This window comes from Xyrauchen texanus, chromosome 7 (genome assembly GCF_025860055.1).
Source record: "Xyrauchen texanus isolate HMW12.3.18 chromosome 7, RBS_HiC_50CHRs, whole genome shotgun sequence".
Taxonomy (NCBI): domain Eukaryota; kingdom Metazoa; phylum Chordata; class Actinopteri; order Cypriniformes; family Catostomidae; genus Xyrauchen; species Xyrauchen texanus.
Genome location: NC_068282.1, coordinates 47,524,236 through 47,549,683, shown reverse-complemented (window position 1 = coordinate 47,549,683; position 25,448 = coordinate 47,524,236). Strand labels below are relative to the sequence as shown.

At 36.1% G+C, this 25,448-nt stretch overlaps 1 protein-coding gene across 5 annotated transcripts in view; it reads left to right on the top strand.

Moving 5' to 3' along the window:
* The window catches only part of LOC127647013 (receptor-type tyrosine-protein phosphatase F-like), a 321,133-nt gene that overhangs the window by 175,909 nt on the left and 119,776 nt on the right, over positions 1–25,448 (top strand). For 3 of the 5 annotated variants that reach the window (XM_052131055.1, XM_052131057.1, XM_052131054.1), the window contains exons 5-7: positions 1,132–1,320; positions 6,233–6,250; positions 12,301–12,411. In XM_052131055.1, the coding sequence (XP_051987015.1) occupies positions 1,132–1,320; positions 6,233–6,250; positions 12,301–12,411 (318 nt within the window). The remainder of the gene's footprint in view (positions 1–1,131; positions 1,321–6,232; positions 6,251–12,300; positions 12,412–25,448) is intronic. The other 2 variants (XM_052131058.1, XM_052131056.1) reach the window with 1 other exon arrangement.

The window sequence follows — 25,448 nt, the reverse complement described above, 5'->3', positions numbered from 1 at the left end:
TCTTTCGCTTTTACTGGTGTTTTTACTGTATGAAAACAGATTTCAACTTTATTTTTCCTTTTTGTTATTTTAAGGTCAAATTTACAATTTTTACATTTTACAATGTGGCCATAATTTATTTTTGGTATTTTTCAAATACCTTTTATTTATAGATTTTATTCAGCCTATTCCTAGACCCAGAGTTTCAATATTAAACTGTGAAAATAGATTATAAAAATACAAAGTATTGCATGTTTAAAATATGGTAATCGGAAAAAAAAAGAGTGAAATTATATATATAATTTGTATTTATTTGTTTATTTACTTATTTAAAAATGTTGTGTAAATGTTATTCATGTCAACTAAAGTGTCAGTTAAGAGCATGCTTTAGATAAATTATTAGACAAGTTATGTTTGAAGGAAACTTAAGGTAAACCACTTTTGAGCAGAAAATTGTTTGGGGCGCCATTTTCAATCAAGCCCCAAAATCAAATATATATATTATATGAGATTTGCTGTAAATTACACCGTGGTGGAAATTTCAAGACTATACACGCAGAAGACTTCATGCAATGACAAACTGATGTGAAATAATGTGTGTAGTCCAAATTAGAGAGCCTCACTTTAACAAAATCAGATTGCATTTTAGATGCATTTGTCCAATGACCATTGCCATCTGATTACCAAATACGGCCAAAAAGAGAGAGATCTCTTTCAAAAGAGGTATGCAAACATAAAATTCTACCTTTGGATTTTAGGACTGCTGGTTCTTAATTTAGTTATCCTTGCATTAGACTTCCTGTACTCTCCTGAATCTTTGGGTCAGGCAGAGTCATGTGTTTTGTGAGGTGTTTCTGTAGCCAGGAGGAAATCACCCCTCTCACCCTCATATATCCATGACCAGAAACACCATGGGTGGATTAGTCTCGGCTCGGCCGCCTCGTATTTACATTAGCAGTGGATTTCACACCGTGATCTACACTCCACCTCTTTGTTTTACAGTCATGCATGTTCAGCTGCTAGAGGTCAGTCGCCCTGGGGTGGTCCAGCATACAAGCATTTGTAAGAGCTGGGGTGTAGAAAAAACGACTGCGCGGCCATGTGTACGTGCATGCTGAATCCTAATGTTTTATTCTTGTGTGTGTTTTCCAGAGGATCAGATTCCTCACGGGTTCCCGACCATAGACATGGGCCCACAGCTGAAGGTGGTGGAACGGACACGCACGGCCACAATGCTTTGCGCCGCCAGCGGGAACCCCGACCCGGAGATCTCCTGGTTCAAAGACTTCCTGCCTGTTGACATAAATAGCAGCAATGGCAGAATCAAGCAACTCCGCTCAGGTAAAGAAACTGTAAATACACTATATGCCATTATGACTAAGCTTTAATAATAAAACTATTTAGGGGACCCTCATTTTATTCTAAGATGAAACTGCATACATTAAAGCAGGAGCTATGTTTAAAAAGTTGTTTCTAACCATGTGTTTTTATTTTTACCGCAATTGAGCACAACAATGACTGCCTACATTTAAGCAGCCTCGGTTTCCGGGAATGTTTTATTATTTACTGTTTTAAACCATTTTTCAGTTAAAGGGTTCTAATCCTCAAACCAGACCAACCATCTCTGAAATTAATCACAACATTACAAGATTTGATTTGAAGCAGAGAATTATCTGGAAATTGAAAAAAGGAGAAATGTACAAGACTGTATACTTAAATATTCCACGTTCAATACAAGTTAAGTTCAATCAACAGCATTTGCGGCATAATGTTGATTACCACAAAAATTTATTTTTAACGACTCATCCCTCCTTTTCTTTAAAAGAAAAAGGCAAAATGGAGTGTGCAGTGAGGCACTTATGATAGAAGTAAATTTGGCACATTTTTGGAAGGTTTAAAAGTTGTTTATATGTCATTATATCACAATTTTTTTATCGATGATATGCCAATTAATTAACTGAATTAATCGCAATTAATCACATATATTAATATTTGCTGTGAAAGCCCCTCAAATAACAATAATTCAATATATAATATTGAAGTAATTTTGTATAAAGTATATATATATATATATGTATATATATTTAATTTTATTTTTTTAAAGAGAAGGAGGGACAAGTCGAAATTTATTTTGTGGTAATCAACATTATGCCACAAATGCTGTCGATTGTGCTTAACTTCTATTAAACCCGGAATATTCCATTGAACTTCTTTTATGAGGGAAAGAGAAACTAATATTATGAGGCATTGCACATGACGTAACGTTGTTACAGATGACAAATCAGAAAAGTTTAATATCAACCTTTTCTATAAACTATATAAGTCACTCATTTTAAGCACAAAATTCCATATATCTGACATTTATAGCAAAATATTAAGTTTAGTGTATTGCACAGTAACACTAATGGCTCCTCCAGAACAATTTATCAACATTTAAGCTAATGGTTGATATGTTTTGAAAGGTTTAAACGTTATTGCTAACTATCAATTTCTCAATGAAATAATATATGTATATATACTGCATTTTGTATTATTATTATTATATATTTGTTTTACTTTACGAAACCTGCGATTGCGCTCTCTAGTAGCTGATTGCCAATGTTTACATTGGTTTACTGGACCAACGCTTGACAACCCGAGTGCCTAAAGAAGAATAAAAGGTGTCTTGATTCACAGAAAATAATCCAAGCCTTTAGATGACAAGAAAGAGAGCAAGTAACAGTTGTATTTCCAAATGGTCTCCTCTTTAATTTCATGTTCTAAATGAAACACAAAAAATATGAGCACTGAATGGCTCACAGTTATTATTCATAACCCTTTAGGACACACAAACATTATTAACAAGACAGCACAGTGATTTGTTTTGATTAGATTCGTTGGCCCTTGTCAAAAATCATTTCCAACATCAATCGTCTAACGGTTTTGTGTTTGCGTCAGACAATTCCCACTTGGCTAATCCATCTCACGGCTACCAGACAATCACATCATTTATTTGTTCTGATATAGTCCAATAATTGATCCTGAGTTTAGCTTTCCTCTCTAACCATTAGCGTGAAAGACTTTTTTCAGTAATGAATGCTAATGAAACAATTTTTCAATTCATGACCTTTACAGAAACTTCTATAAACAAATAGGAAAAACACTCATAATTCAATACCTGCCACTTCAAAGCGGAGCCTTAATCTCTCTGAAACATGTCATTGTGTACGAGTAATTACCATCAGCCTTGCCAAACCATGCAACTCTACCCTGTACATCAATCAACAGTCTGTTTACAATGCAGGCTTGATGATAAGCGGGCAGGGAGGAGAAAACTACAGGCAGAATCTGATAAGGAGAGATGGGCGAGCAAGGATTAGAATAGAGTGTAATGCTGCTCTACTCAGTGTAAACACGTGCAGGTAAACCAGCTACAAGACTCTTTGCCTATCAGTAGTCAAGCCTCCAGTCAGAGGAGTGAGCCAATGGCCCTCTGCAATCTCACATGATCTCTTACGCCAGAGGATATTATCCATTGTCACACGTTATTTAAAGATGTCTATCAGTAACTGGGAGTTTAATATATCAAGACAGGTTTAATTGATTTAACAAGTCAGTAGTAAGTAGAGCTTGTTAAGGCAATTCTATATTATTATTGATCATTTGATCAAACCCCTAACCTTAAGCAAGTTGCACTCTGTTCAGTTTGTATGGTCCTTTACAATTGTTGCTTGTCTGACTGTATAATATACGTAAACCAAGTGAGATCTTGTGTAACAGACATGGCACACTGGTCCCAGTTATCACGATTGACAGCGCTGACTTGGTGTTTTACGTCATTTTGCCATCGTAGGAGCAGTATTAAACTTCCCTAAAACTTGATTAAACTGTTCCCCCAACATTTGTGCTATGGACGTCAATGATAGCTCAAAGTTCACCAATTGTTGAGGAATTGATCTGGAAGTGATCTGGCTTCCGATTTTCGCCTAGTGTGTGATAAAACATGAAACAATATACCACAGACTTACATTTAAGGAGGAACCTGAGCCATTTCTAGAGACCAGAATATTATAAAGACATGGAGGTGTATCTTTTTAAGGTAGGCCAGTAAGCAACTACCAAGAACACCCTAGCAATCACTTAAAATGCCTTTGCAACCACATAGCAACATACAAAAAACACTCAGAACAGCTAAGCAACCAACCACAACACACAACATGATATTTCTTTTCCCATCATATTGTAGAGTTACCATAGATATCCATACATAGATGCTGCATTAGCAGCTGTCCTTATGGGCTTGAGGTATGTTGGCACGTCTGCCATATTGGAGAGTTCAAGAGCTCTCATAAGAACAGCTACTAATCTGTACACAGCAGCATCTGTGTATGGATATCTATGGTACCTGATGCTTTAAGGTTTCAATAGAAGCAGTGGGATTAGTAATCATTAATGCAGCATGATGGATAAGTCAAACCATAAATGTATCTAGCTCCAAAAACATCCATAATATATAAAAAATTTTCCAAATCATTAATGTGTTATTCCAAGATGACGGCGCTGTTGACGTGTGTCGACCAGCCAAATGTGGTATCCACTTTATGGATATCTATGACTATTTTACTGCAGGGACAATCCACTCTTTTACTCTAGCTAAGCTTTCAGGCAGAGGTGATTTATAATGATTGGAGAGTAGATCTTTTTGAACGGAGATACTGTATATCTGTTTGATTTCTTCTCAGTAAAAGTAATGGATCACAGCTTAGCTGATATTTAAAGTCTTAAGCACAGCCATGATTGATTGCAACTGTCTGTCCACTTCTAACAAATGGAGAGCTCTTACCATGAACAGCTCCTTAAAGAGGAAAAAGTAACACATACTAAAGTTTTCTCCCTCTAGCCATAGTGAAGATATAGTAAAGTCCTACTATTCTTCATTATGCTTGTGCTACACTGCAGGCTAACCCTAAAGCCCCTAATCCCTTCACCAGAACGCTTGCGATGAGCGCGCTCTGTTGGACATCCTGGGCTTTTTGAGGGTCCCAGTGTACATCAGGCTCTCTTTAAACTGCTGATGGCTTTGAGTCGCAATCCACACAGTTTATAGGAGCTTCCTTGTGTCTCAAACCCCCCCTCCCAATTATATACACACCTGTTTTCACATGCTGGAGCAGTTGGTTTATAATCCAGATTAAAATGAATCTGCATCATAGCCAACAAACTCCATAATATATGAACATAAACCTTCTGTCTAACTGGAGAATTTTCCAATGAAAAACATGTTATTTTTCTTGCAAAAGTAATACGGACTAAGGGTCAGTCAATGCAATGCATTTTGAGATTAAAATAAGATAACTAATAAGGCAACTAATCAAACTCCTTTAACTGAAAGTTTCAAAGTTTTCTTCTATGCATCCGACAACGGTAATTATTTATCACAGCTGTGGTCGAATCCAAAGGCCAGAGTTGTGCTGCAGATAGAGTGTGTATCTCTATAAAAATAGCAGAAGACAGAGAGAGGAAATAGTTACTGACTCAAACATTGAGGGCTGAATGAGTCATCCCAAGGCCTGCAACATACTTGACGCAAGTACATGAACTCAGAAACTATACAATTTCACGTTTTCATGTTCCAAAATGTGTTAAAACGCAATTTATATAATGCATAAAAAATAACACGTTGCACTCTCAACGTTATCACAAGGTGAGCTTTTGTGGTCTCCTTCTACCATTCGTCATTCTACTGTCATGGCGGAGCAACAGTTTGATGACAGTCTTGATTTGGAAGCTTTTAAACCTCCACTTCAGTTTCCTAATGTGATAGTTTTCAAAATGCTTGTTTTTGGTGGAAGATAATGGCGTTCTAATGTGGATGTGAGGCATAAACGTAGTTTCAAATGAAAACGCCTTTGGCCATTGCATCGTGCCTCGCTGGATTTTTAGCATCTCACATGCATTTGTGTTCACACGCTTGCTTAAAGTATGTTTGTGGCCTAAAGCAGCAAAAAAAAAATCAAAAAAAGTTCTTCTGTGAAATAACACACACTTAGATGCTTAAAGTCCTATAGCAGTAACCAAAGAGCCAAACTTATTTTTCAAATCTGAATTGAGAAGATGTACATGCCACTTCTTAAATAAATAAAAAAAATCTCTGTTCTCTCTCTCTCTCTCTCTCTCTCTCTCTCTCTCTATCTCTCTCTCTCTCTCTCTCTGTTACTTTCCTCTGCACTAACAGTTCTCTTTAATCTTATTTGCATTCATATTACCTCACCAGGTGGTACACCAATCAGAGGTAAGAATGCTGAAAACAGAAAATATCCAAAAGCGTCATTTCTATATTCCTCTTTCACCCCAAAGTGTCCCCCATCACCCTGTTTTCCACCTTCTCTCTCATTATGGGTGTTTGTCTTCCTCCTTGTCTTCAATCCGGCCTCTTCTCTGTGCATGAACCTCTGCTCGTCTGTCTCACTAATGGACATATTATGATTCAGCCCAAATGAAAAGAACAATCATTCCAAACTAAGGCTTTTTAGTGTTTATACATCCAATTAAGGTCTTCATGGGTGAATCTCACAACACCTATCAAGAACATGTCTGGGTGATATTTCATACTGGGCGGGGGGCGTTTAACTTGAAATTATAAAGAAAATTCAACTTATTTTTTTGGGAACATTATGATTTTTTTTGATTGTGACATTATTGTCATGACAATTACATTTTCCTCCCAAATTGCAATAATAATAATCATTTAGATTGCTGTAATGTGAAGAAAATCATTTAATCTTATTCTTTTACCCTAATTTATATATTTATACATTATATGGGTGTTTCTGCAACTACGGACACTTTTAGCACTGTGGATTGTGAAAGTCTCATTAAAACATGTAAGAACATGCATCAGAAGAGATTCAGTCTTGACAGATGCCACCGCAGTTTAATTGTCAGAACATTTCAGATTCTTTATACAGTTTAATGGAGTTCTGTGGTGGAAATGACAGTTGTCTTGCTGAGGCTAATTTCATAGATAACATTTTATATATACGAAATACACACAATGGGCCTCGTTCATGAAACATTCGTAAATATATGAGTAAATTCTGAGTACTTAAAACGGACCTTACCAAAAACTTTCCTCTGGATTCACAAGCGCTTCGTACTCCCAAGTTTAGTTAGTAAAACGTGTGTATGTTTGTAAATTCCAAACATCCGTAAAAATAGAGCATGTGCACTTTCATTCACAATTATCATAATCAAAACTCATGAAAAAGGCATATAAAGAAGGCAGGTGCGTAGATTCCAGGGGGGATCGGGCAAGGGAGGGCCCCCCCACCCAAAATATGTACACCATGATTTATGGAAACAAGTAAATGCTTCATGCTGCAACCCCCTAAAGGTTCAAGCCAAATCTACGCCACATAAGGAAGTCACCAGACTCGCTGTAAAATGTAAAAAATCTATGCGGAACAGTAATTAAATAGTTTTTATGAATGATGTACATTCACATCATAACATTTTGCTTTAGTAAGCACAATACCTTGTGATACAGTTATAGTAACAGTGATATACTTGCAACTGGAAGAATCTTCAGAGAAATTAAAAGAAGATCTTTGACCGAAGAACTGTATGATATTACAGATTTTCATGCTATATGACAGTGTGCAGGGTTTTGTATTTTTTCCCCATCGAATTGTGTATGCACCTGCCCGCGATCTGTTTATTTATGGATATTAGCATTGACCATATGTTAGCAACTGAACGCGATTTGCCGATACCTACAGAATTATAAAATCTGAATTATAAAGCTTATAAAAAAAATTAAAAAATAAATTAAAAAACTATTCAACCAGTCACAACAGGGGGCATTAATTTATTCGACACAAATCAAGCACTTCTGCTGGTAAACCAATGAGCAGAGTTTGGGGGAAAAAATTATACTTTATGAAACATTTTTAAATAAGTGTAGGCTATGGCTTAAAAAGAAATAAGAGATTTTTCTTCTTTTAGTTTTTCTTCTGTAGTCATGACAGTTTGCCTGTAAGAACACAACACATTCAGATGTCTGACGCATGATTTACACATGGTCGGGAGCAGGTGTAAATTTCGCCTGTACCAACGTTTTGAAAATACGAAAACTGTCATGATTCCGAGAATTTACGTCAGAACAAATTTATGAACGATTTACACAAAAATGTGTTCATTTGTTTCATGAATGAGGCCCATTGAAATAATATTTAGTATAATTTTAACATAATTTGTCAAAAATGACTGCATAATTGGAAATAAAATAACAAACAAGTGATATTTATCTTTATTTTTCTTTATTTTCTTTACAAAATTGAAATAGTTCAATAAATGTGTATTTGACTCTTTGTTTAGATTGTCATAGTTTTTATTTTTTTTGTGGATTTTCATAGTTTAATATTGAAAGTCTGGGACTAAGACAAGGCTAAAACAGTTAAATATATGCAAAAAGGCATATGAAAAGTAACGAAATGATAAATAATGATTTATAAATAAAAGATGAAGGCCTGGTAAAAGTTTCCAACTCAGTTGTAATTTGACCTTCAGATAGCAAATGTAAAACAGTCAAATCTGTTAATTTTAACAAAAATTTGCCTCTGGGTAATGGAAGTACACAAGTTAAAGAAACACCCATGTACTGTAGTGGTAGTATTTGTTGCATTGCCTTTATGCTGATTTATTTTATTTTGTATTTTTAAAGTGTTATAGGAACTTTGTTTTTACTGTATTTCATATATATTATATTATATATGTATTTCATATATATTTGCAGACCAGAGCGGCCAGTGAGGGGGATAGAAAAGCTTGCCGTTGACATGGCAGCTGGCATATGGACAGGTGTAAAAAAGAAATGAAGTACTTTACTGTAACTTTGATCTGATCTCCCCATATCTCTTCAGAGAGAATGTCAGGGCGAGCTGCCATCACTCTACTTTAAACTGGAAAGAGAAGAGAGATAGAAAGTGAGAATAGACAGCGAGAGGGCAGACCAGGCATCTTTCAACATCAGTCTCATATCTAGAGCTTCAGATAATAGGAAATAATAGAAAAATCCTGCTTTCCTGATGATTGAAGGATAAGAAACGACAGCTCTGTTTCAAACCCTAGTGAGCTGCTTACCTAGGCAGCATATTAGGGTTTGGAACAGATCTAATATGTGTTTGCAAGTTTGTGTTTGTGTATTAGGTGTTTTTAAGAATACTATTCTGTCTAATCTATTCTTGGAGGGAGGTTAATGCTCAGTATATAACGAGGTCTCATGCACTCACAGTCTTTCAATGTTTCAATTTTTAATGCACACATTTAAACCCATCCCATAATGCATTTCAGGAATATTTCTGAAATACACTTTGACAACATTTTGATTTCTCTCAATGTGCTTCCATCATTCACAGATTGCATGATGTATGTTACATCACGCAAGTGAACAGCACCGCCATACTAAATAACTAAACAAACCAATGATTTCTGTCTTTGTCAAAATGAAATGTGTACGATTATGCTATGTTATGTATGTTCTTTAATATATCAAATATGGATATTCCAGAATGCTGAAGCCAGGTAAGTGGTACAATGAGAAGGTCTTTTTGAAAAAAGACTGGAAAGACACTCACGATATACTATATGAATAGCGTCCACTGAGAGCGTTGTTTATTTGCACACACTGTTTGCATTGTTTGCCAATTAATTTACTCAAGGAATTCTGTAAATAATGTGCAATGATCATTTGATCATCGTTTGATGAGTCACTGCTGCTACGAGCAATAGAAAATGTACACAAAATTCCAATTAGATTTAAATAGGGCTATGACAATTGTCAAACAAAAAGCCCTGACTTTTGTGAATAAGGCGCATTCTCATTTGCATGGAGGCAGGTTTGTGCTGAAAACTGCCTGCCGCAGCACTAAACCAGCACATATTGCACTTGTGCCAGGCAAGTAGCACTGCATTTTGTGAACGATGCATTGGTAACACTTTCTATGAAGCCTATATTTAAAATGCATTGTAAAGATGTTATAATGCATTATTAATGTCTTATAGTACACCTTATAATATGTCATAACTTCACAAATATAATGCATTATAATTCTTATCTATTCATAGTTAAACCTTAGACTATAATGCATTATTACACAAGCAGCATCCAATTTTATCTGCAGAAGTTATAACGTAGCATTATATATATTTGTAATATACTGTATAATAGGTATGCTTTAAGTACAGTGACAATAAGATGTTTTAAGTGGTTACAAGACATTATAAGTCATGCTGGAAGTTATATACATTACACAGTACATTACACATGAACAAAATACAAAATAACACACATTCAATGTACTTTCTGAGATATTATGAAAAACACTTGTAAAGCTACAAGGTTAAAATAGATATGTTGATCAAAATATTTATGTTGATCACACATGTAATGTATTTTAAAAGTTTATGTTATGGCTGTTTTTAAAAAGATTGCTTTTTAATATTAATGTTCACAACTTATAATATGATCATGTCATAAAGCCTTGAATGTTTACATTATACAGCACTTATACTGTAGGATTAACGTTATTAGCTTCTGCTGCGTTAAAGTTAAATGTTGTAATGCATTACACTCTAAAGTATAGCTATGATTAGAGGAAGTCTTATAATGTGTTATAACTGTAGTTATAATTATTTATGAGAAGTTCTAACTTATTATAAGGTGTATTATGAGACATTGTGAATGCAGTATAATGCATGTACAGTATAATGCCTTTACAAAGCATTATAAATATGGGCTTCGTAGAAATCCCATGTTACCGATGCATTCTATTGTATATTATAAAACATAATTCGCATAGAAAGAATTCATGTTTGCGTTGAAATGACTTAAAGGAATATTCTGGTTCAATGCAATCTAAGCTCAATCAACATTTGTGGCATAATGTTGGTTACCTAAAAAATTTGTTTCGACTTGTCCCTCGTTTTCTTAAAAAAAAAAAAGAAGCAAAAATTGCTGTTCAAGTGAGGCACTTACAATGGAAGTCAATGGGGCCAATCCGTAAATGTTCAAATACTCAAATACATGTATGTGTAAATGTGATTTTAGGGTGATAAAATGACTTATAAACCTTTCTATCTAAAGTTATAGCCGAATATGACTATGTAATAGCCACAAACGCTAAAACGACAGTAAAAATGACGATTTAAACAACTTTACTGCTCCAATTACACATGCGTTTTAACAGAAGAATTAATGTAAGTTTAAGCTTCACATTTCTGTCTTTAAACCCTGCAAAAATTTGCCTCATTCACTTCCAATGCCTCATGGAACCTAGAAAAGGAGGGGCAAGTCAATTTATGTGGTAATTAATATTATGCCACAAATGCTGCCAATTGAGCTTAACTCGTATTAAACCCGGAATATTCCTTTCATTTATGCCACAGCACTAAACCAGCGCAAGTTAGTGCAGTCAAGTTGGATGTGTAATTAGATGCATATTTTTGCATTATAATACCGCATCCTAATCATTTGCATAGAAAGGTGGCGTGTTTATGTTAAAAAGAATGACTAAACCAGCACATATTGTGCCTGATCAAGTTTTATATACTGTATATTAAGATGAAATGCACATGCTAAAGTGGCACAACAGTTTAGGGATGCAGCAGAGAAAGTCTTCAACCTCAAGACGCAGCAGTCTGAGATGAGATGCGTTTATCTTGAAGAGCAGTCATCATATCGTTTGCAGATATCAACAGCCTGTTAGTTTAAGTCCACCTGCATCTCTTATTGTCTGCAGATGTGCTCGTCAATGGATGTATGGAGGCTGTATTGACATAATTGCGGTGGTGGTATTATGTCTTGAGCCAGACAGATCCATTCTCTGAGAGCACGGCTTTGTCTTGGCTAGCAGGAATCTGAGCTTATACACAGTGACTGTTATAGCCTTCAGGTCTCTTTACTTACCACATTGAATAAATAACTCCGTTTGCTTTCCATTACTGCTGATGGTTTATTGGATTATGGGGTGAAAGATGTTTCTCATTTCTTTCTGAATTTAAAAAGGCAGGAAAGGTCATTCACCTGCCATTTATTAGTCAATGAAGTGTGTTTGTGTGGTTTAGCTGTTAGGTTGGTTAAACACAAACAAGATTTTTTTTTTGTCCCTCGGGTATCACTGTAGATCTTGTTTTGACCAGCGCTCGTGTCTAGGCACGACTTGTGTCTGATCTCATTGCAGCATGACCCCATTTAATGTGGTGGTGGTGTTTACGATTCTTTGGTTGTTTGACTGTGAGAGAGTGTTTTCGCCTGGTTTGTGATTATGTGTGATGTGTTTACAGGGGCACTGCAGATCGAGAACAGTGAGGAATCGGATCAGGGAAAGTATGAGTGTGTGGCGGTGAACAGTGCGGGAACGCGGTACTCGGCACCGGCCAACCTTTACGTCAGAGGTAAGATCTGCCGCCATCACTGGAGGTCAAACTGAACCAAATCCAAAACACCATCCACTCCCAACTATATCTGCTCTCCATACAGGCTGTACCAGAACAGGACGTGTCACTCAGAAACTTAATAAATCTTTCTTTTTTTCATCCATTTGTCTGAATAGACACCTGGCTGGTTCCACAGTGGAAAACTGTGCCTTTATTTTACAGTTTCATGTTTTAAAAGCCTCTTAAGGGGAACTTAACAATGGTGACTCAGTTGTCGTTATTGGGTTATATATGTCATATGTTGTATATGGGCTATATATGTCAGCCGATTTCTAGAGGCCAGGGTAGCCAAAGGCCAATATATGTGTGTTTCTTTTCCATTCCTGGCACTAAAAGTCTTGTTAAAAAAAATTCACACTCAGTTTTTGAAATGTGTCTGATAGCAATGTACAATAGCGAATGCTCATACATCACAGGACATTTATGTCATTTTTGTTATTTTTTTCTGAACATCAACAAAATTCCCACCACAGTGTCATTTCCAGCACATCTCAAATTCTGTATTGTGTTTAATAGAATTCTGTGATGGAAATGACGCTGATGGAAATTCAATTTTTAACATTTTTTAAATAAAATGGTCAACTCCTTTGCTTTGCTAAAGCTAGTCTCTTAGCTAACATTTTAGGTATCCTAAATACACACAATTAAATCATATTTTCACAGTTTTTGCATAGTTTGGCAAGATTAAAGATCAAAAATATTCTGCTCACAAGTGATATTGACTTTTGTTTTTTTTTATTAGGGGACAAAATTGTTTGGTGACACCATAACTGTGGGACAGTCATTATTTGTGAAAATTTGATGCACAGATTTACATTTCTATACGTATTGAAATGGTTTATGTTTATGATCATAGTTTTAAACATTTTATAATGGATTTTCATTGTTTAATATTGAAAGTCTGGGTCTGGGACAAGACTAGAATAGTCAAATCTGTACATTTGAAGTAAATGAAGAAGGCCTGATAAAGTTTCTATATTAGTTTTAATGTGACCTACAAATAACAATGAGAAACTAGTTTAAATATTTTTTTATATTAAAGGGGTCATGAAGTGCTATTTTTTTTATCATTTTATTATCTTCCCTGAGGTCCAATGATAATGTTATAAAAGTTTTTATTTGCACCAAAACAGTAACAATTTAGAAATGATATATGATCATTTTCCACCCTGTTTTTGGCCCTCTGTCTGAAACGCTTGGTTTTGGCCTAAGCACCTCCTTAAAATTCAATATAAACGGCCACTGTTGGCTAACATCACGAAGCCCCTCGAATTCAGCAAACTCAGAGAATAAACATTATTCATATAATTCACATAAACCCCTCAACATTATAAAACTAAATCACAGGGTTTACACATAATGCACATCCAACACATTGCATCTGAATATATTAAACTGTTCATATTAAGCACAACTGTTAAACTATCAAACAGTCATGAGTTTATGTTTATGTAAGTTTACTTATGTTTTTGATCCGGTCCAACTATTTTTAACAGCTCCAATATTCAATAACAGTCCCTTTGCAAAGCTTGAATCCTATTATGACTGTTAACAAGCAATCAGGGGTGTAAAGTAATGAATTACAAATACTCCAGTTACTGTAACTAAGTAGTTTGTTTTTTTAGAAATTTTACTTTTTAAGTAGTTTAAAAATGGTATAAATTTACTTTAGTGCATTTGAAGTGCTTTAACTGTACTTTTACTGCACTATTTTCCCTCCTGCTGTGTTCGCTTACTTCCCTGTCCTGATTTAATTTTATCCATCAGCTATGAGAATCTCGTGACTCCTGTCAAATAAAAACATGCATTGAAAATTTGAACGGCAGCTGTAGATCCTGCGCCAACTGTTATAGATGTGGAGATATTTATTTAATATTACATTAATACATACTGTATTTATTTATTAGATTATGGTAACATTGAAATGAGTGTATCCGCACTTGTAACATTCCTTTTTAATTGCATCCATTCACGTTTATATCAATAAGCATCCAATTAAACTCTAAACGATTCAGCATGGAGATGACTGAAAATAAATTCATCACCGTTCCTTGAGCTTGTGAAGAAGACTCACTCCTCTGGATTTCATCTTAACTTCCAAAACTTTACTTCAACTGCATGATATATTGGTGCGGGACCACTTTTAACGTAGCTACAGTAGATACTGTAGCCTCACCCTGCAGTTCGTTCACCCGCTGCCTATGCATGACACATTTGTGCTCAAAATATCAAGAGGCACAGCAGCTGAATGAAAGAGAGTTGCTTCTCCCTTTCAGAGTTGTAACTTCACACCGAGTCTTTTAAAAGCGGCGAGATACATGACAGCGGTCAAAAAGTCTGTGTAGTTCATGTTTATATACAAAATAATTCAAAATATTCCAGATGGGTCCCTTTTGGTATTCAGGATTAGTTAGCCACACAAGGCCTGCTCTCTTGACCTCCCAACCAGTGGGTGGGGCCAAGGGTGTGATGAACAAGCAGATTTCAAATCGAGACGTTTCAGCAGGGTGGCGTTCATTGTTCAATGTTCATATTAGACTGGGGAGGGAGTTGTAAGTTTTGAGATTTACAGTATGTTTTTATAGTACATTTGCCTCATATGTCTAAATATCAAGAAAAATGTCATTCTCCATTTCATGACCCCTTAAACACCTGGGACATTAAATTGCCCGAAATTGAAGAAGCATCCTCATACATAATACAGTTCAGTGACAGCAGATGTGTGCTGAAATTTAATTAATATTTATTTTACACAATATTTAGCCTACTCAAAAAAAAAAAAAAAAAAAACGATTTATCAATATCAATACATTTTTGGAACTGATCAGCCAAACAGACACGGTTATCAGTTGATGCCGAAATATCAGTTGATGCCAATATGATAAACTACAATATTAAAACTACTGCATGTCTTTGTTGTAATATTATAATTCATATTTAAAACCAATACACTATTTTAAAAACTTCCAGACTCAAAATGTATACATAATTTATGACTGTTTTGGTGGGAGAAACCATGACCAACATTATAAGTGGACATCAGGGGATAAAATAAAATGCTACAAAAGTGTATTTTTGGTTTAAATGACTATGAGACCTTAAAAATAGGAAAATGATAACAAATTAGATATAATTCCCTCTGAATCTGACTCTCTGAGAATGAAAATTGGATATGATGGTTCCAAGTTCCAAGGTTGGAAGTGTTGTCAGTGTATTAAGGAAAGGCCATGTTGAGTCTTGCAGGCAGGATTGGAGAAATCCGTAGCGACGGAAAGCTGTGGAAATTCCCCAATTAATGTTCGGATCTGTTACAGCTGACTCAGAGACCACTGAACTCCTGTTTCAAAGGAAGACCAGCCCAATACTCTTTTATTTAACATCTACCTCTGACTGGCGTTCAAAGACTCCTCAACTCCTGGCCTTAAAAGGTCTCTGAATGTAGAAAGGTGTTGGTAAATTGTCTTTTGATTTAAAGGAAACATTTGGAGTCAAAAGCTCAGATACTCTCTTGACAACCTGATATCAGTTGTGTATGTGGATATAAGATATGAAGATCTGTGGTTTTTTGTGTTTTCTGTGAAGTTTGTGTGTGTGTGCATGAATGTGTTTGTTCCATATAAAATCAGAGGAAATGAGACTAGACACATATCTTAGTTCATAAATTATCTTGTCCTTCTTTCTCAAGCCTTCGACCAATCAGAGATTCTCAGTGAGAAACTCAAATAAATGATGCATCGTAAAGATCATATCATCTGTATTCACTCTGAAGCCCTTTGATCTTTACACAGACCACACACACACTTTCTCTTTTTGATGAATGACATTTAATATGTATGTATACGTTTCTGTCTTTTCTTCCTGCTTTTTGTGTGTGTTTGAGAGAGAGAGAGAGAATCTTGTTAGGCCATGAATTTTTCACCAGTTGTGTCACACTTTTATTGCTTTTCTATTCCAAGATTTAGAATTGATGTGTCTTCACATTTAAAGTAAACTGTCTTTTAAAGTTTAATGTGTGTGTTTGTGTGTGTGTGTGTGTGTGTGTGTGTGAGCGTGTATTTATCACTTTGTGGGGACCAAATGTCCCCATAAGGATAGTAAAACCCGAAATTTTTGACCTTGTGGGGACATTTTGTCGGTCTCCATGAGGAAAACAGCTTATAAAGTTTTTTGAAAATGTCAAAATGCAGAAAGTTTTCTGTGAGGGTTAGGTTTAGGGGTAGGGTTAGGTTTAGGGGATAGAATATAAAGTTTGTACAGTATAAAAACCATTATGTCTATGGAAAGTCCCCATAAAACATGGAAACACAACTGTGTGTGTGTGCATGTGTGTGTGTGTGTGTGTGTGTGTGTGTGAGCGTGTATTTATCACTTTGTGGGGACCAAATGTCCCCATAAGGATAGTAAAACCCGAAATTTTTGACCTTGTGGGGACATTTTGTCGGTCCCCATGAGGAAAACAGCTTATAAATCATACTAAATTATGTTTTTTGAAAATGTAAAAATGCAGAAAGTTTTCTGTGAGGTTTAGGTTTAGGGGTAGGGTTAGGTTTAGGGGATAGAATATAAAGTTTGTACAGTATAAAAACCATTATGTCTATGGGAAGTCCCCATAAAACATGGAAACACAACATGTGTGTGTGTGTGTGTGTGTGTGTGTGTGTGTTATTCTCTAACTATTTAGTAGGGCTGGGCGATTTAGCTAATATATATATTAGAGGTCCGCGGTATTCAAAATCTTTAATGCAAGTAGTAATATCAAGTTAAAATAATCAAGAAATGAAATTTAATTATTGTATTTATATGCACCAATTAAACAATGCATAGTTATAAAAATGAATATTATTACTCAACATTTTAAAGCATGTAAAATTCTACGCAGGTGCGTTCAATGTGCATTTTTAACCGAATCAAACTTTGCATCTCTGTATCTGTCTTGCCGCTCTTATACTTGAATTTTGACACTAGCCGACTGGAAACTTTAGGAAACTTGATATTGCATTAAAATCATATTTACGATGTTGGTTAATTGTATTTCACCAACAAAATCAAATAGGATATATTTTAAATATTTGATATATCGCTCAGCCCTATTAAGTAGGATATATTTTTAATGCTGTGTGGTGCTTTTGTTTGAATTTATAATATAACTATCTAAACTCTACAGGTGTGTAAACTTCACTGACACACACAAACACACATTTAACAGATCTCTTCTGAACAGCATGTGTGGGCCTGTGTGTGTGTGTGTGTTTAGTGCACTTTATTTCCCTCTCTCTTTTACTCCAGTTTCTTTGTCTTTTGTCTTTGGGATGAAGTTTGTAAGGAGGTGTGTGCGCGTGCGAGTGTGTGTGTGATGAGCTTTAACAGGCTCATTGCTCAGAGTGTGTGTGTGTGTGTGTGTGTGTGTGTGTGTGTGTGTGTGTGTGTGTGTGTGTGTGTGTGTGTGTGTGTGTGTGCAGAATTTCTCTGTAACTCTGTATATACGAGCGATCATTCCATAATTGCTTATACTGATTTTATGTGAAAGCTGTGTACATTCACTCTCATTCCCATGTGCCTTACCACACTGAGACCCTCAAACACTATTGAGGGTCCTGCCTCATGCTTGTTTGTCATGAGAGTGCGTGCGTGTGTGTGTGTGTGTGCGTGCATTTGTAAATGTGTGAGGTTTAGACAAAACTAGACTGAAGTGAAGAGGTACTATATACTTTGATCAATTTCAACCAAAAATGACAATTCTGTCATTATTTGAAAGCGAATGTGCTCAAGTGCTGTCGAGCTCCAAAAATGGCATATTAGCACCATGAGTGCTCCATAAAACTAGTAAATATAACTTGGGCTCTATAGTCCAAGTCTTCTGAAGCCATACGATAGCTTAATTAAGAACAGAAAGACAGTTTAATCATTGTTCACTGATAATCTCTCCTTTACCAGGGTTCCCTCGGGTCCTTAAAAAGTCTTATTATGTCTTAAATTCAGTTTTCTAAAATGTAAGATCATAAAAAGACTTAAATATCTTAAATGGTATAACAAATGTCTTAATTACCATTTAAATAGGTTCTATATGTGGAGTTGTGAAGACTACAATGGCGTTATGGCCCTAATGTGATTTTTAAAGTTTGAAAGGGTACTATTTAATTTAATAAATGAATCGTCTGCATGTGCGGCAAAGTGAAAAGTGAAAAGCTTCAAAGTGAAAAGCATGTGGGGAATTCGAGATTCAATGTTTCCTGTGGCTTTAGAGCATTTTGCAATAAATTAATACTGAACATTTGTGCCAAGTGAATATCTACTGTTGATGAATTATGTCAATGTTTACTTTAAAGTCTTTGTATTGTAATACCTTGTAGATTAACGTAAGAGTGCATATTTTATTTTCCTTATCACTTTGACTGAGCAGCTGGAAGCAGTGAAGCACCAACATTTCAAAATAAGAGTCCCCAGTGTATTACAGGATTGCATATAGTTAAAAGTCCTGCTTTTTCTTTTTCTTTTTTTCTTACATTTCTTGTTATTGGTATTTTGGTTGCACAATAATTTGTTTCTGGGATTTAATACATTTTGACTCTTGTAGCCTCTGTCTGGGCTGCCCTGTCACAGGGCATTATAACACATTCAATATATGGAATTTTAAAACTATAATCATAAGTCTTTAGTTATTTTATTGTAATTTGCACAGATCACACATGGTAGAAACTAAGTATTAAAGTATATACATTTGTTTTACACATTACTATCGTATCAGCAAAATCCTATTTCGGTCAACCCCTAATTCATATGTTTTGATATATTGGTACATTTCCCATTTTTAATATGATGTATATATACATGTGGAAAACATGAGTATTTGAAACTTGCAGATACACTGTTTAGCTGATACTCAGTGTTACAAGTTCTAAGGCCTTTTTAAATGTGTGTCCCAGCCTGTTTAATATGATATGTAATTTTGTGTGGGTTTACTCTGTTTGGTCATGTTAATTTGAGTTGTTCTTGTCTTACAAAATGTCTTAAAAAGTCTTAAATTTGCAGCAACCCTGTTTACAGAAGCTCTAAAATCTAATTTATTCAATACATTGCACCATGTTTGACATCAATGGCATTTCTATTGGTTCTCACATGTGCCTGTTTCAATAAGAGGAAGTTTTTTCAGTGAGTAACAGTTTTAATTCTGGTCTGTCCCTCACACCAAGCTATAGGGCCTGGTATCGATACAGGTTTCCAGATTCAATTCTGATTCACAAGCTTCCAATACAGAGTAACACATTATGAGCAATTAAACAAATTAAAACTATAGAACAAATATACAACATTTTCACCAAATTTTGAAGCATTATTTACCGTTTAGGTGCATTAAAGAAAAAAACATATTTTTTTTTTACTAAGCCATACAAAGCTATCATATGACTTCAGAAGACTTTTAATTAAGCACAAATCTTATATATTACTTTAATGGTCATTTTTGGAGCTTGAGAACTGTAGTGATGGTGGCGTAGTGGGATAAAGCACATAACTGGTAATCAGAAGGTTGCTGGTTCTATCCCCACAGCCGCCACCACCATTGTGTCCTTGAGCAAGGCACTTAACTCCAGCTTGCTCCGGGGGGATTGTCCACGTAATAAGGGCACTGTAAGTCACTTTGGATAAAAGCGTCTGGCAAATGCATAAATGTAAATGTAAAATAAATAACAGCATAAGGGTTTCGAACAACACAAAGGTGAGTAAATAATGACAGAATTTACATTTTTGGAAAAATTATTCTTATATAAATCTGTGTGTGTTTCCAGACACTGTTGTATACTGAATAAATGTCAGGCATAAGCAGCCATTAAAGACATTATTATTTCTAATACTGGAAGTTTATGCATATTATTCTGCATGTAAGTATGAATGTGAGTGTGCGGTTCACGTGTTTATTGATGCTCTCTGTCATTGTCTTCATGTTCTCGTCTCACGTCTCTTTATGGATAAGCAGAATACTTGCCTGTTTTACTCTCTCTGTTTCTCCTTGTCTTCCTCCTCCTCCACCTCTTCTCTTTTGTTTCCCTTCCTCCATCTTCATCACACCCTGCCATCCAAAATCAATCCACTCAATCTCAGACCAGCGGGAAGGTGCGTTCTTTTCACTCTCTCTCCTTATACGGGGGTCGGCGGATGAAGTCATCGTCCGCCCTGTTGTGTGCCAGTCTCTCTGAAGCTCTGCTTTACCTCAATATCTGATACTGTCCTTCCCGCCTGCCTGCCAATGATCTATATAGTCATGCATGCTGCTGGCTGCTTTGCTGCATTACATATCAGCTTGGACTTTTTCATCAATGTTGCATGTCTTTGGACTCTGGACATTTATGTTGTCTTAAAACTTTTTTCTTTTGTCAGTTGTTTTCTTACAGTGAATTTTCCGACACTTTGTCACAAGTTCTTCAGCTGAAATCACTCTGTATTAACCAAAATTTGAAGCAGTGCCCCCAGTTGCCGAAGCTGGAAGTGTTGTTGAACGTATTTTCTGGGTGAAATGTCCACAGGGTGGCCCCAAACGCGAGTTGTATTTTTAGTTGTAAATGATGTTATACAGTCAACAGGAATGCATATTTTAATAACTGTACCCTCTAACCCAAACCCCAAACCTAAACCTAGACCGTCAGTGTAGTAAAACGTAATTTAAGAGCGAAAATACAACCTAATTGAACACGCTAATTGTGTATGTGAATGCGGTTACTTTCTTTTTATTTATTTATTTGTTTATTTATTTTTATAGGACCAGAACCCATGTCTTTGACACATAGCACTAGACAACAAAGGTAAACGCATTATAATATTATGCAAACATGTCTAATGAGATATGGCGCTTGTCAGTAACTCGGCTGAACATGTAAATTTCCTATGTGATCAGGAAGAGTCCTAGCTTACAATATTAAGGTCCTTTTAGTTTGTTTTCACACTTGTTTTGGTTGCTTGGTCCGAATCAGTGTTCAATTCATGATATTATTTGGCTTATTGTTCTTATTCGGTATTTTCATTTGAATTAATTACATGGTGTGCCGATTAATTAATCAAATTAATCCCAATTAGTCACATACATAAATATTTGCTGAGAAAGCCCCTCAAATAACTATATATAATATATAATGATTAAATAATTATAAATAGTTATATTTCAGTAATGACATAATATAGATCCAATGTGTTGTTTATTTGCACATTAATGAACATAAGCCAATCATTGGGCTATATTTCACAGCAATCCATTTTGAAATTGAATTTGTCAGTCAGTCCGAGATTTATTATGAGGGTTTGTTTAAGGACGCCTCAATTTACACATGCGTCACATGGACACTTATGGAGCATCTCACTTTGGTTGTGTCGCATCATAAACATGGCATTTGTAAGTCACTGTGTCAAGTTAAACATAGTTTAATACTTTGAAAAACACACCTTGAGATCCCTAAGTTAGGATTTGTGCTCCATCAAGCTGTGTTTTGAATGCAAGCACGTGTTCTCATCTTGTGCTGTCTGCTGATGAAGGGTTGGTTTGTTCTCTGGATAAGCTGCACGTTGCCTATACAGCTGAAGTTTCACTTACTGCCCCCAGGAGAAAACAGGCAGTACTACAAGCTTGAATTGCTCAGGAATCTTCCTTATTATTTTTTAACACATTATTTTTTATATAATTAATTGCACTGAATTAACACGTTAAAATCGACAGCCCTTAAAACAAGAAAAATTGAGTAGTCAAATAAATAAATAATTAAGCTGCTCACTGAAAGAATTTCTGCAATGTGAAATGTTTTATACTAATATTAGTCATCAGTAGCTGTTCACTTTTATACCAATTGACCCTTTGCTAAGCCCCGCCTTAAAATAAATTCTGACCAATCCTGTCTTAGCAACCGTTTCCGGCACCGCCATTACTCTGACACATGTTTGCTATTTTTACAGTGAGAGCCTATGGGAGTAATGTGTGCTTGAGTAGTTTTAAGCATGATCTTATCAAAATGATCCAAAAAATGTAAAACACTTTTATAGTGACACGAGGTACCTAGAAAGGGTACACACAGTGTTATTTTTTTTCTTCTCCCCTTTTCTTCCCAATTTGGAATGGCAAATTCCTATTGTGCTCTAAGTCCTTGTGGTGGTGTAGTGACTCGCCTCAATCCGGGTGGTGGAGGACGAATCTCAGTTGCCTCTGCTTCTGAGACTGCCAGTCTGCGCATTTTATCACATGGCTTGTTGAGTGTGTTGGCATCCACGCACAACACACCACGTGCCCCGCTGAGAGCGAGAACCACATTATGGTGACCACTAGGAGGTTACCCCATATGACTCTACCCTCCCTAGCAACCGGGCCAATTGTTTGCTTAGGAAGCCTGACTGGAGTCACTCAGCACGCCTTGGATTCAAACTCGTGACTCCAGGGGTCGTAGTCAGCGTCTTTACTCGCTGAGCTACCCAGGCCCCACGTTTTTTTGACAATTGTGTTCTAGACAATTGTGAATTGTACTGTAGCCTAAATGTATCGTACCACAGACTCGTTGCAGTTTGTTAGTGCACACCCATGTTCAAGATAATGGAGAAGCATTCACTCCAACCAAATGAACCAAACTTAGATGTCGAATGGATTCTGCACCAAAAGCTCTTGTGCAAAAATGTCCTTATAGATTTCCATCAAACTTGTTTCATATCTTTGTCATCTTGTTAGTTAGATGCTTTAAGAGGGCATGGAGTTCTTCTTTCATATGCTCTTGTTTTGAGGAGGAATTTGGGCATTTTATGAAGTGTAGGCTACAAAAACACAGCAGAGCAGCATAATTCTCTCTAAATCAACAGGGTAATATTGTTCAAAGTGTGAACACAGAGGTCAAAGAACAAAGAGCTTAACGGATCAGACTTGTTTATAAACCAGTTCAAATTTAAAAAATGGCAACAATGGCGTTCCTATTCTGCTCCCACTTCAGAGGGGCTGTTCTGTTATCCCAGTTAACTGCCAAAAAGCCTTTGGAGTTCTGAAGTGTTTAAGCCGGTTAAAGCAGCTTTGATTTGTTTATTTTGGGATCAGCCATTTGGTGAAGACTTCCGACATCGAGAACAATACAAACCGAGAGCAAATAAGACGACAAAGCAAAGGAGGTTTTTCCTCCCAATGTTTTTGTTTTGTGTTAAGGCGCAACGTTATCCCTCTTAAGAAACCCAAAATGGTTGAACCCGGGCATCTGTTTTCCACAGATGAAGTACACAATGTCCTCTTCACATCACATTAGCACCAAAACAAGCTGTTACATTTAGACAAGGACATCGGGTGGCATTGATGAATTGGCCTTTTCTCTTTGGAACGTGGAAACTTGTTTAGGGAAATAAAAACAAAGAAAACTGGTCTTTCAGTGCTTACTCTAAATACTGTACACACTCTTAAAAAAAAGGTTCCAATTTGGACCAAAAGGCTTTTAACTGTCAGATAACTATTTTACTAAATAATTACTTCTATTGAAGAACATTTTAACGCTCCAGAAATTAACTTTGTGGGTGAATCTCAAATAAGAAATTGTCAAAAAATAATTTTTTGGAAAATCAAGCACATTTCCCCCCAAAATGCTAATTACTGCAATGTAATAATAAAAAAGATCATGCTCCGTATGCAACACAACAATGGAAATCAGCCTGTTTGGAAATAAAATTATATTATATTCTTTGCACATTAAAGTAAAGAGAATTGGTATGTGCTTAATTGCATATTCTGATTTCAATACAAGTTAAGCTCAATCGACAGCATTTGAACACTCGTGGAATAGAATTTGAGCCTCGTTGTGATGGGACCACTAGGTGCCACTCGCTCATAGACTGCAGAGATTGAGTTGGAGCATAGACATGTAGAAGTGAACTGAAGTAAGTGGGTGTGGTTCCAGTGGCTGTCCTGAATACCAAAGGCAAAGTCATGAATTTGATGCGGAGAGCTACAGGTAGCCAGTGGAGTGAAATCAAGAGTGGAGTGACATGAGCCCTTTTGAGCTGAATGAAGACCAGATGTGCTGCTGCTTCCTGGGCCATCTGCAGTGGCTTAATTGTGTTAGCTGGGAGGCCTGGGACATGTTAACCCACATGAGGCAGGTGGTCATAATGTTTTGGCTCAACAATGCATACTCACCCTTTTAACTCTCTAGTTACGTTTAAACCATCTATGTCCTAGTGCTTTAAAGAACCCAGAAACCAGTAAACTTATCTGAAGAACCTAATATGTAACATCAAGAACTTTCAAAGAACCATATTGCCAACTCAGAAACCCTATGTAGTCAAAAATGACTGTATATTTTCTAAATCTGATGTGTTGTAAAGATCCATTGAATAACCTTTATTTTGAATATGTAGTAGAGACAGGAATGGGTTAACATGTGTCCCAGGTTTTTGGCCGGCACTCCCATCTCTATGCCAATGATCTGTTCAAGTCTACATGTCTTAACACATTCTTCTATCTCTGTGGCCTGAGGCGATTTATCTTCAGCTCTGTTGTTCTTTAGTCTCTCACATTGGCACCTGCACAGCACAAATGAGACATTTCAACATTCAGAATCTCTGTAGTCTTTGTTTTTGACCTCTCTTGTCAATTGTAGAGAGCACTCACTCATGTCACCATCTGTCGAAGGAGTTCACACAGGGCCCATTTTGTCACTCGTAGCATGAAATATGAAATGAGCCAGTCTTAGACTCGTGGTGAAACTGCACCTGTCGCCAAAATGTGAAGAAGCATTGTGATTTTATTGCTCATTTTTTGTTTTGCCATAATGAGAGAAAAACCGTATCTCACATGCAGTATATCGCCACATGGAGTTTTGGAGAAAAATAACCCTTTAGGCATCCAACTAAAGTTTTCAGTTTAGTGAGAAGATGCTTAAATTGTAAGTACACATAGTTTGTATAACTGTGATTTGATTTCATGCCATCTTACATCAGCGAGAATATCTTTGTTGCAATTTGAGTTAAACAACTTGGCCTCGTGGAAACCTGTTACT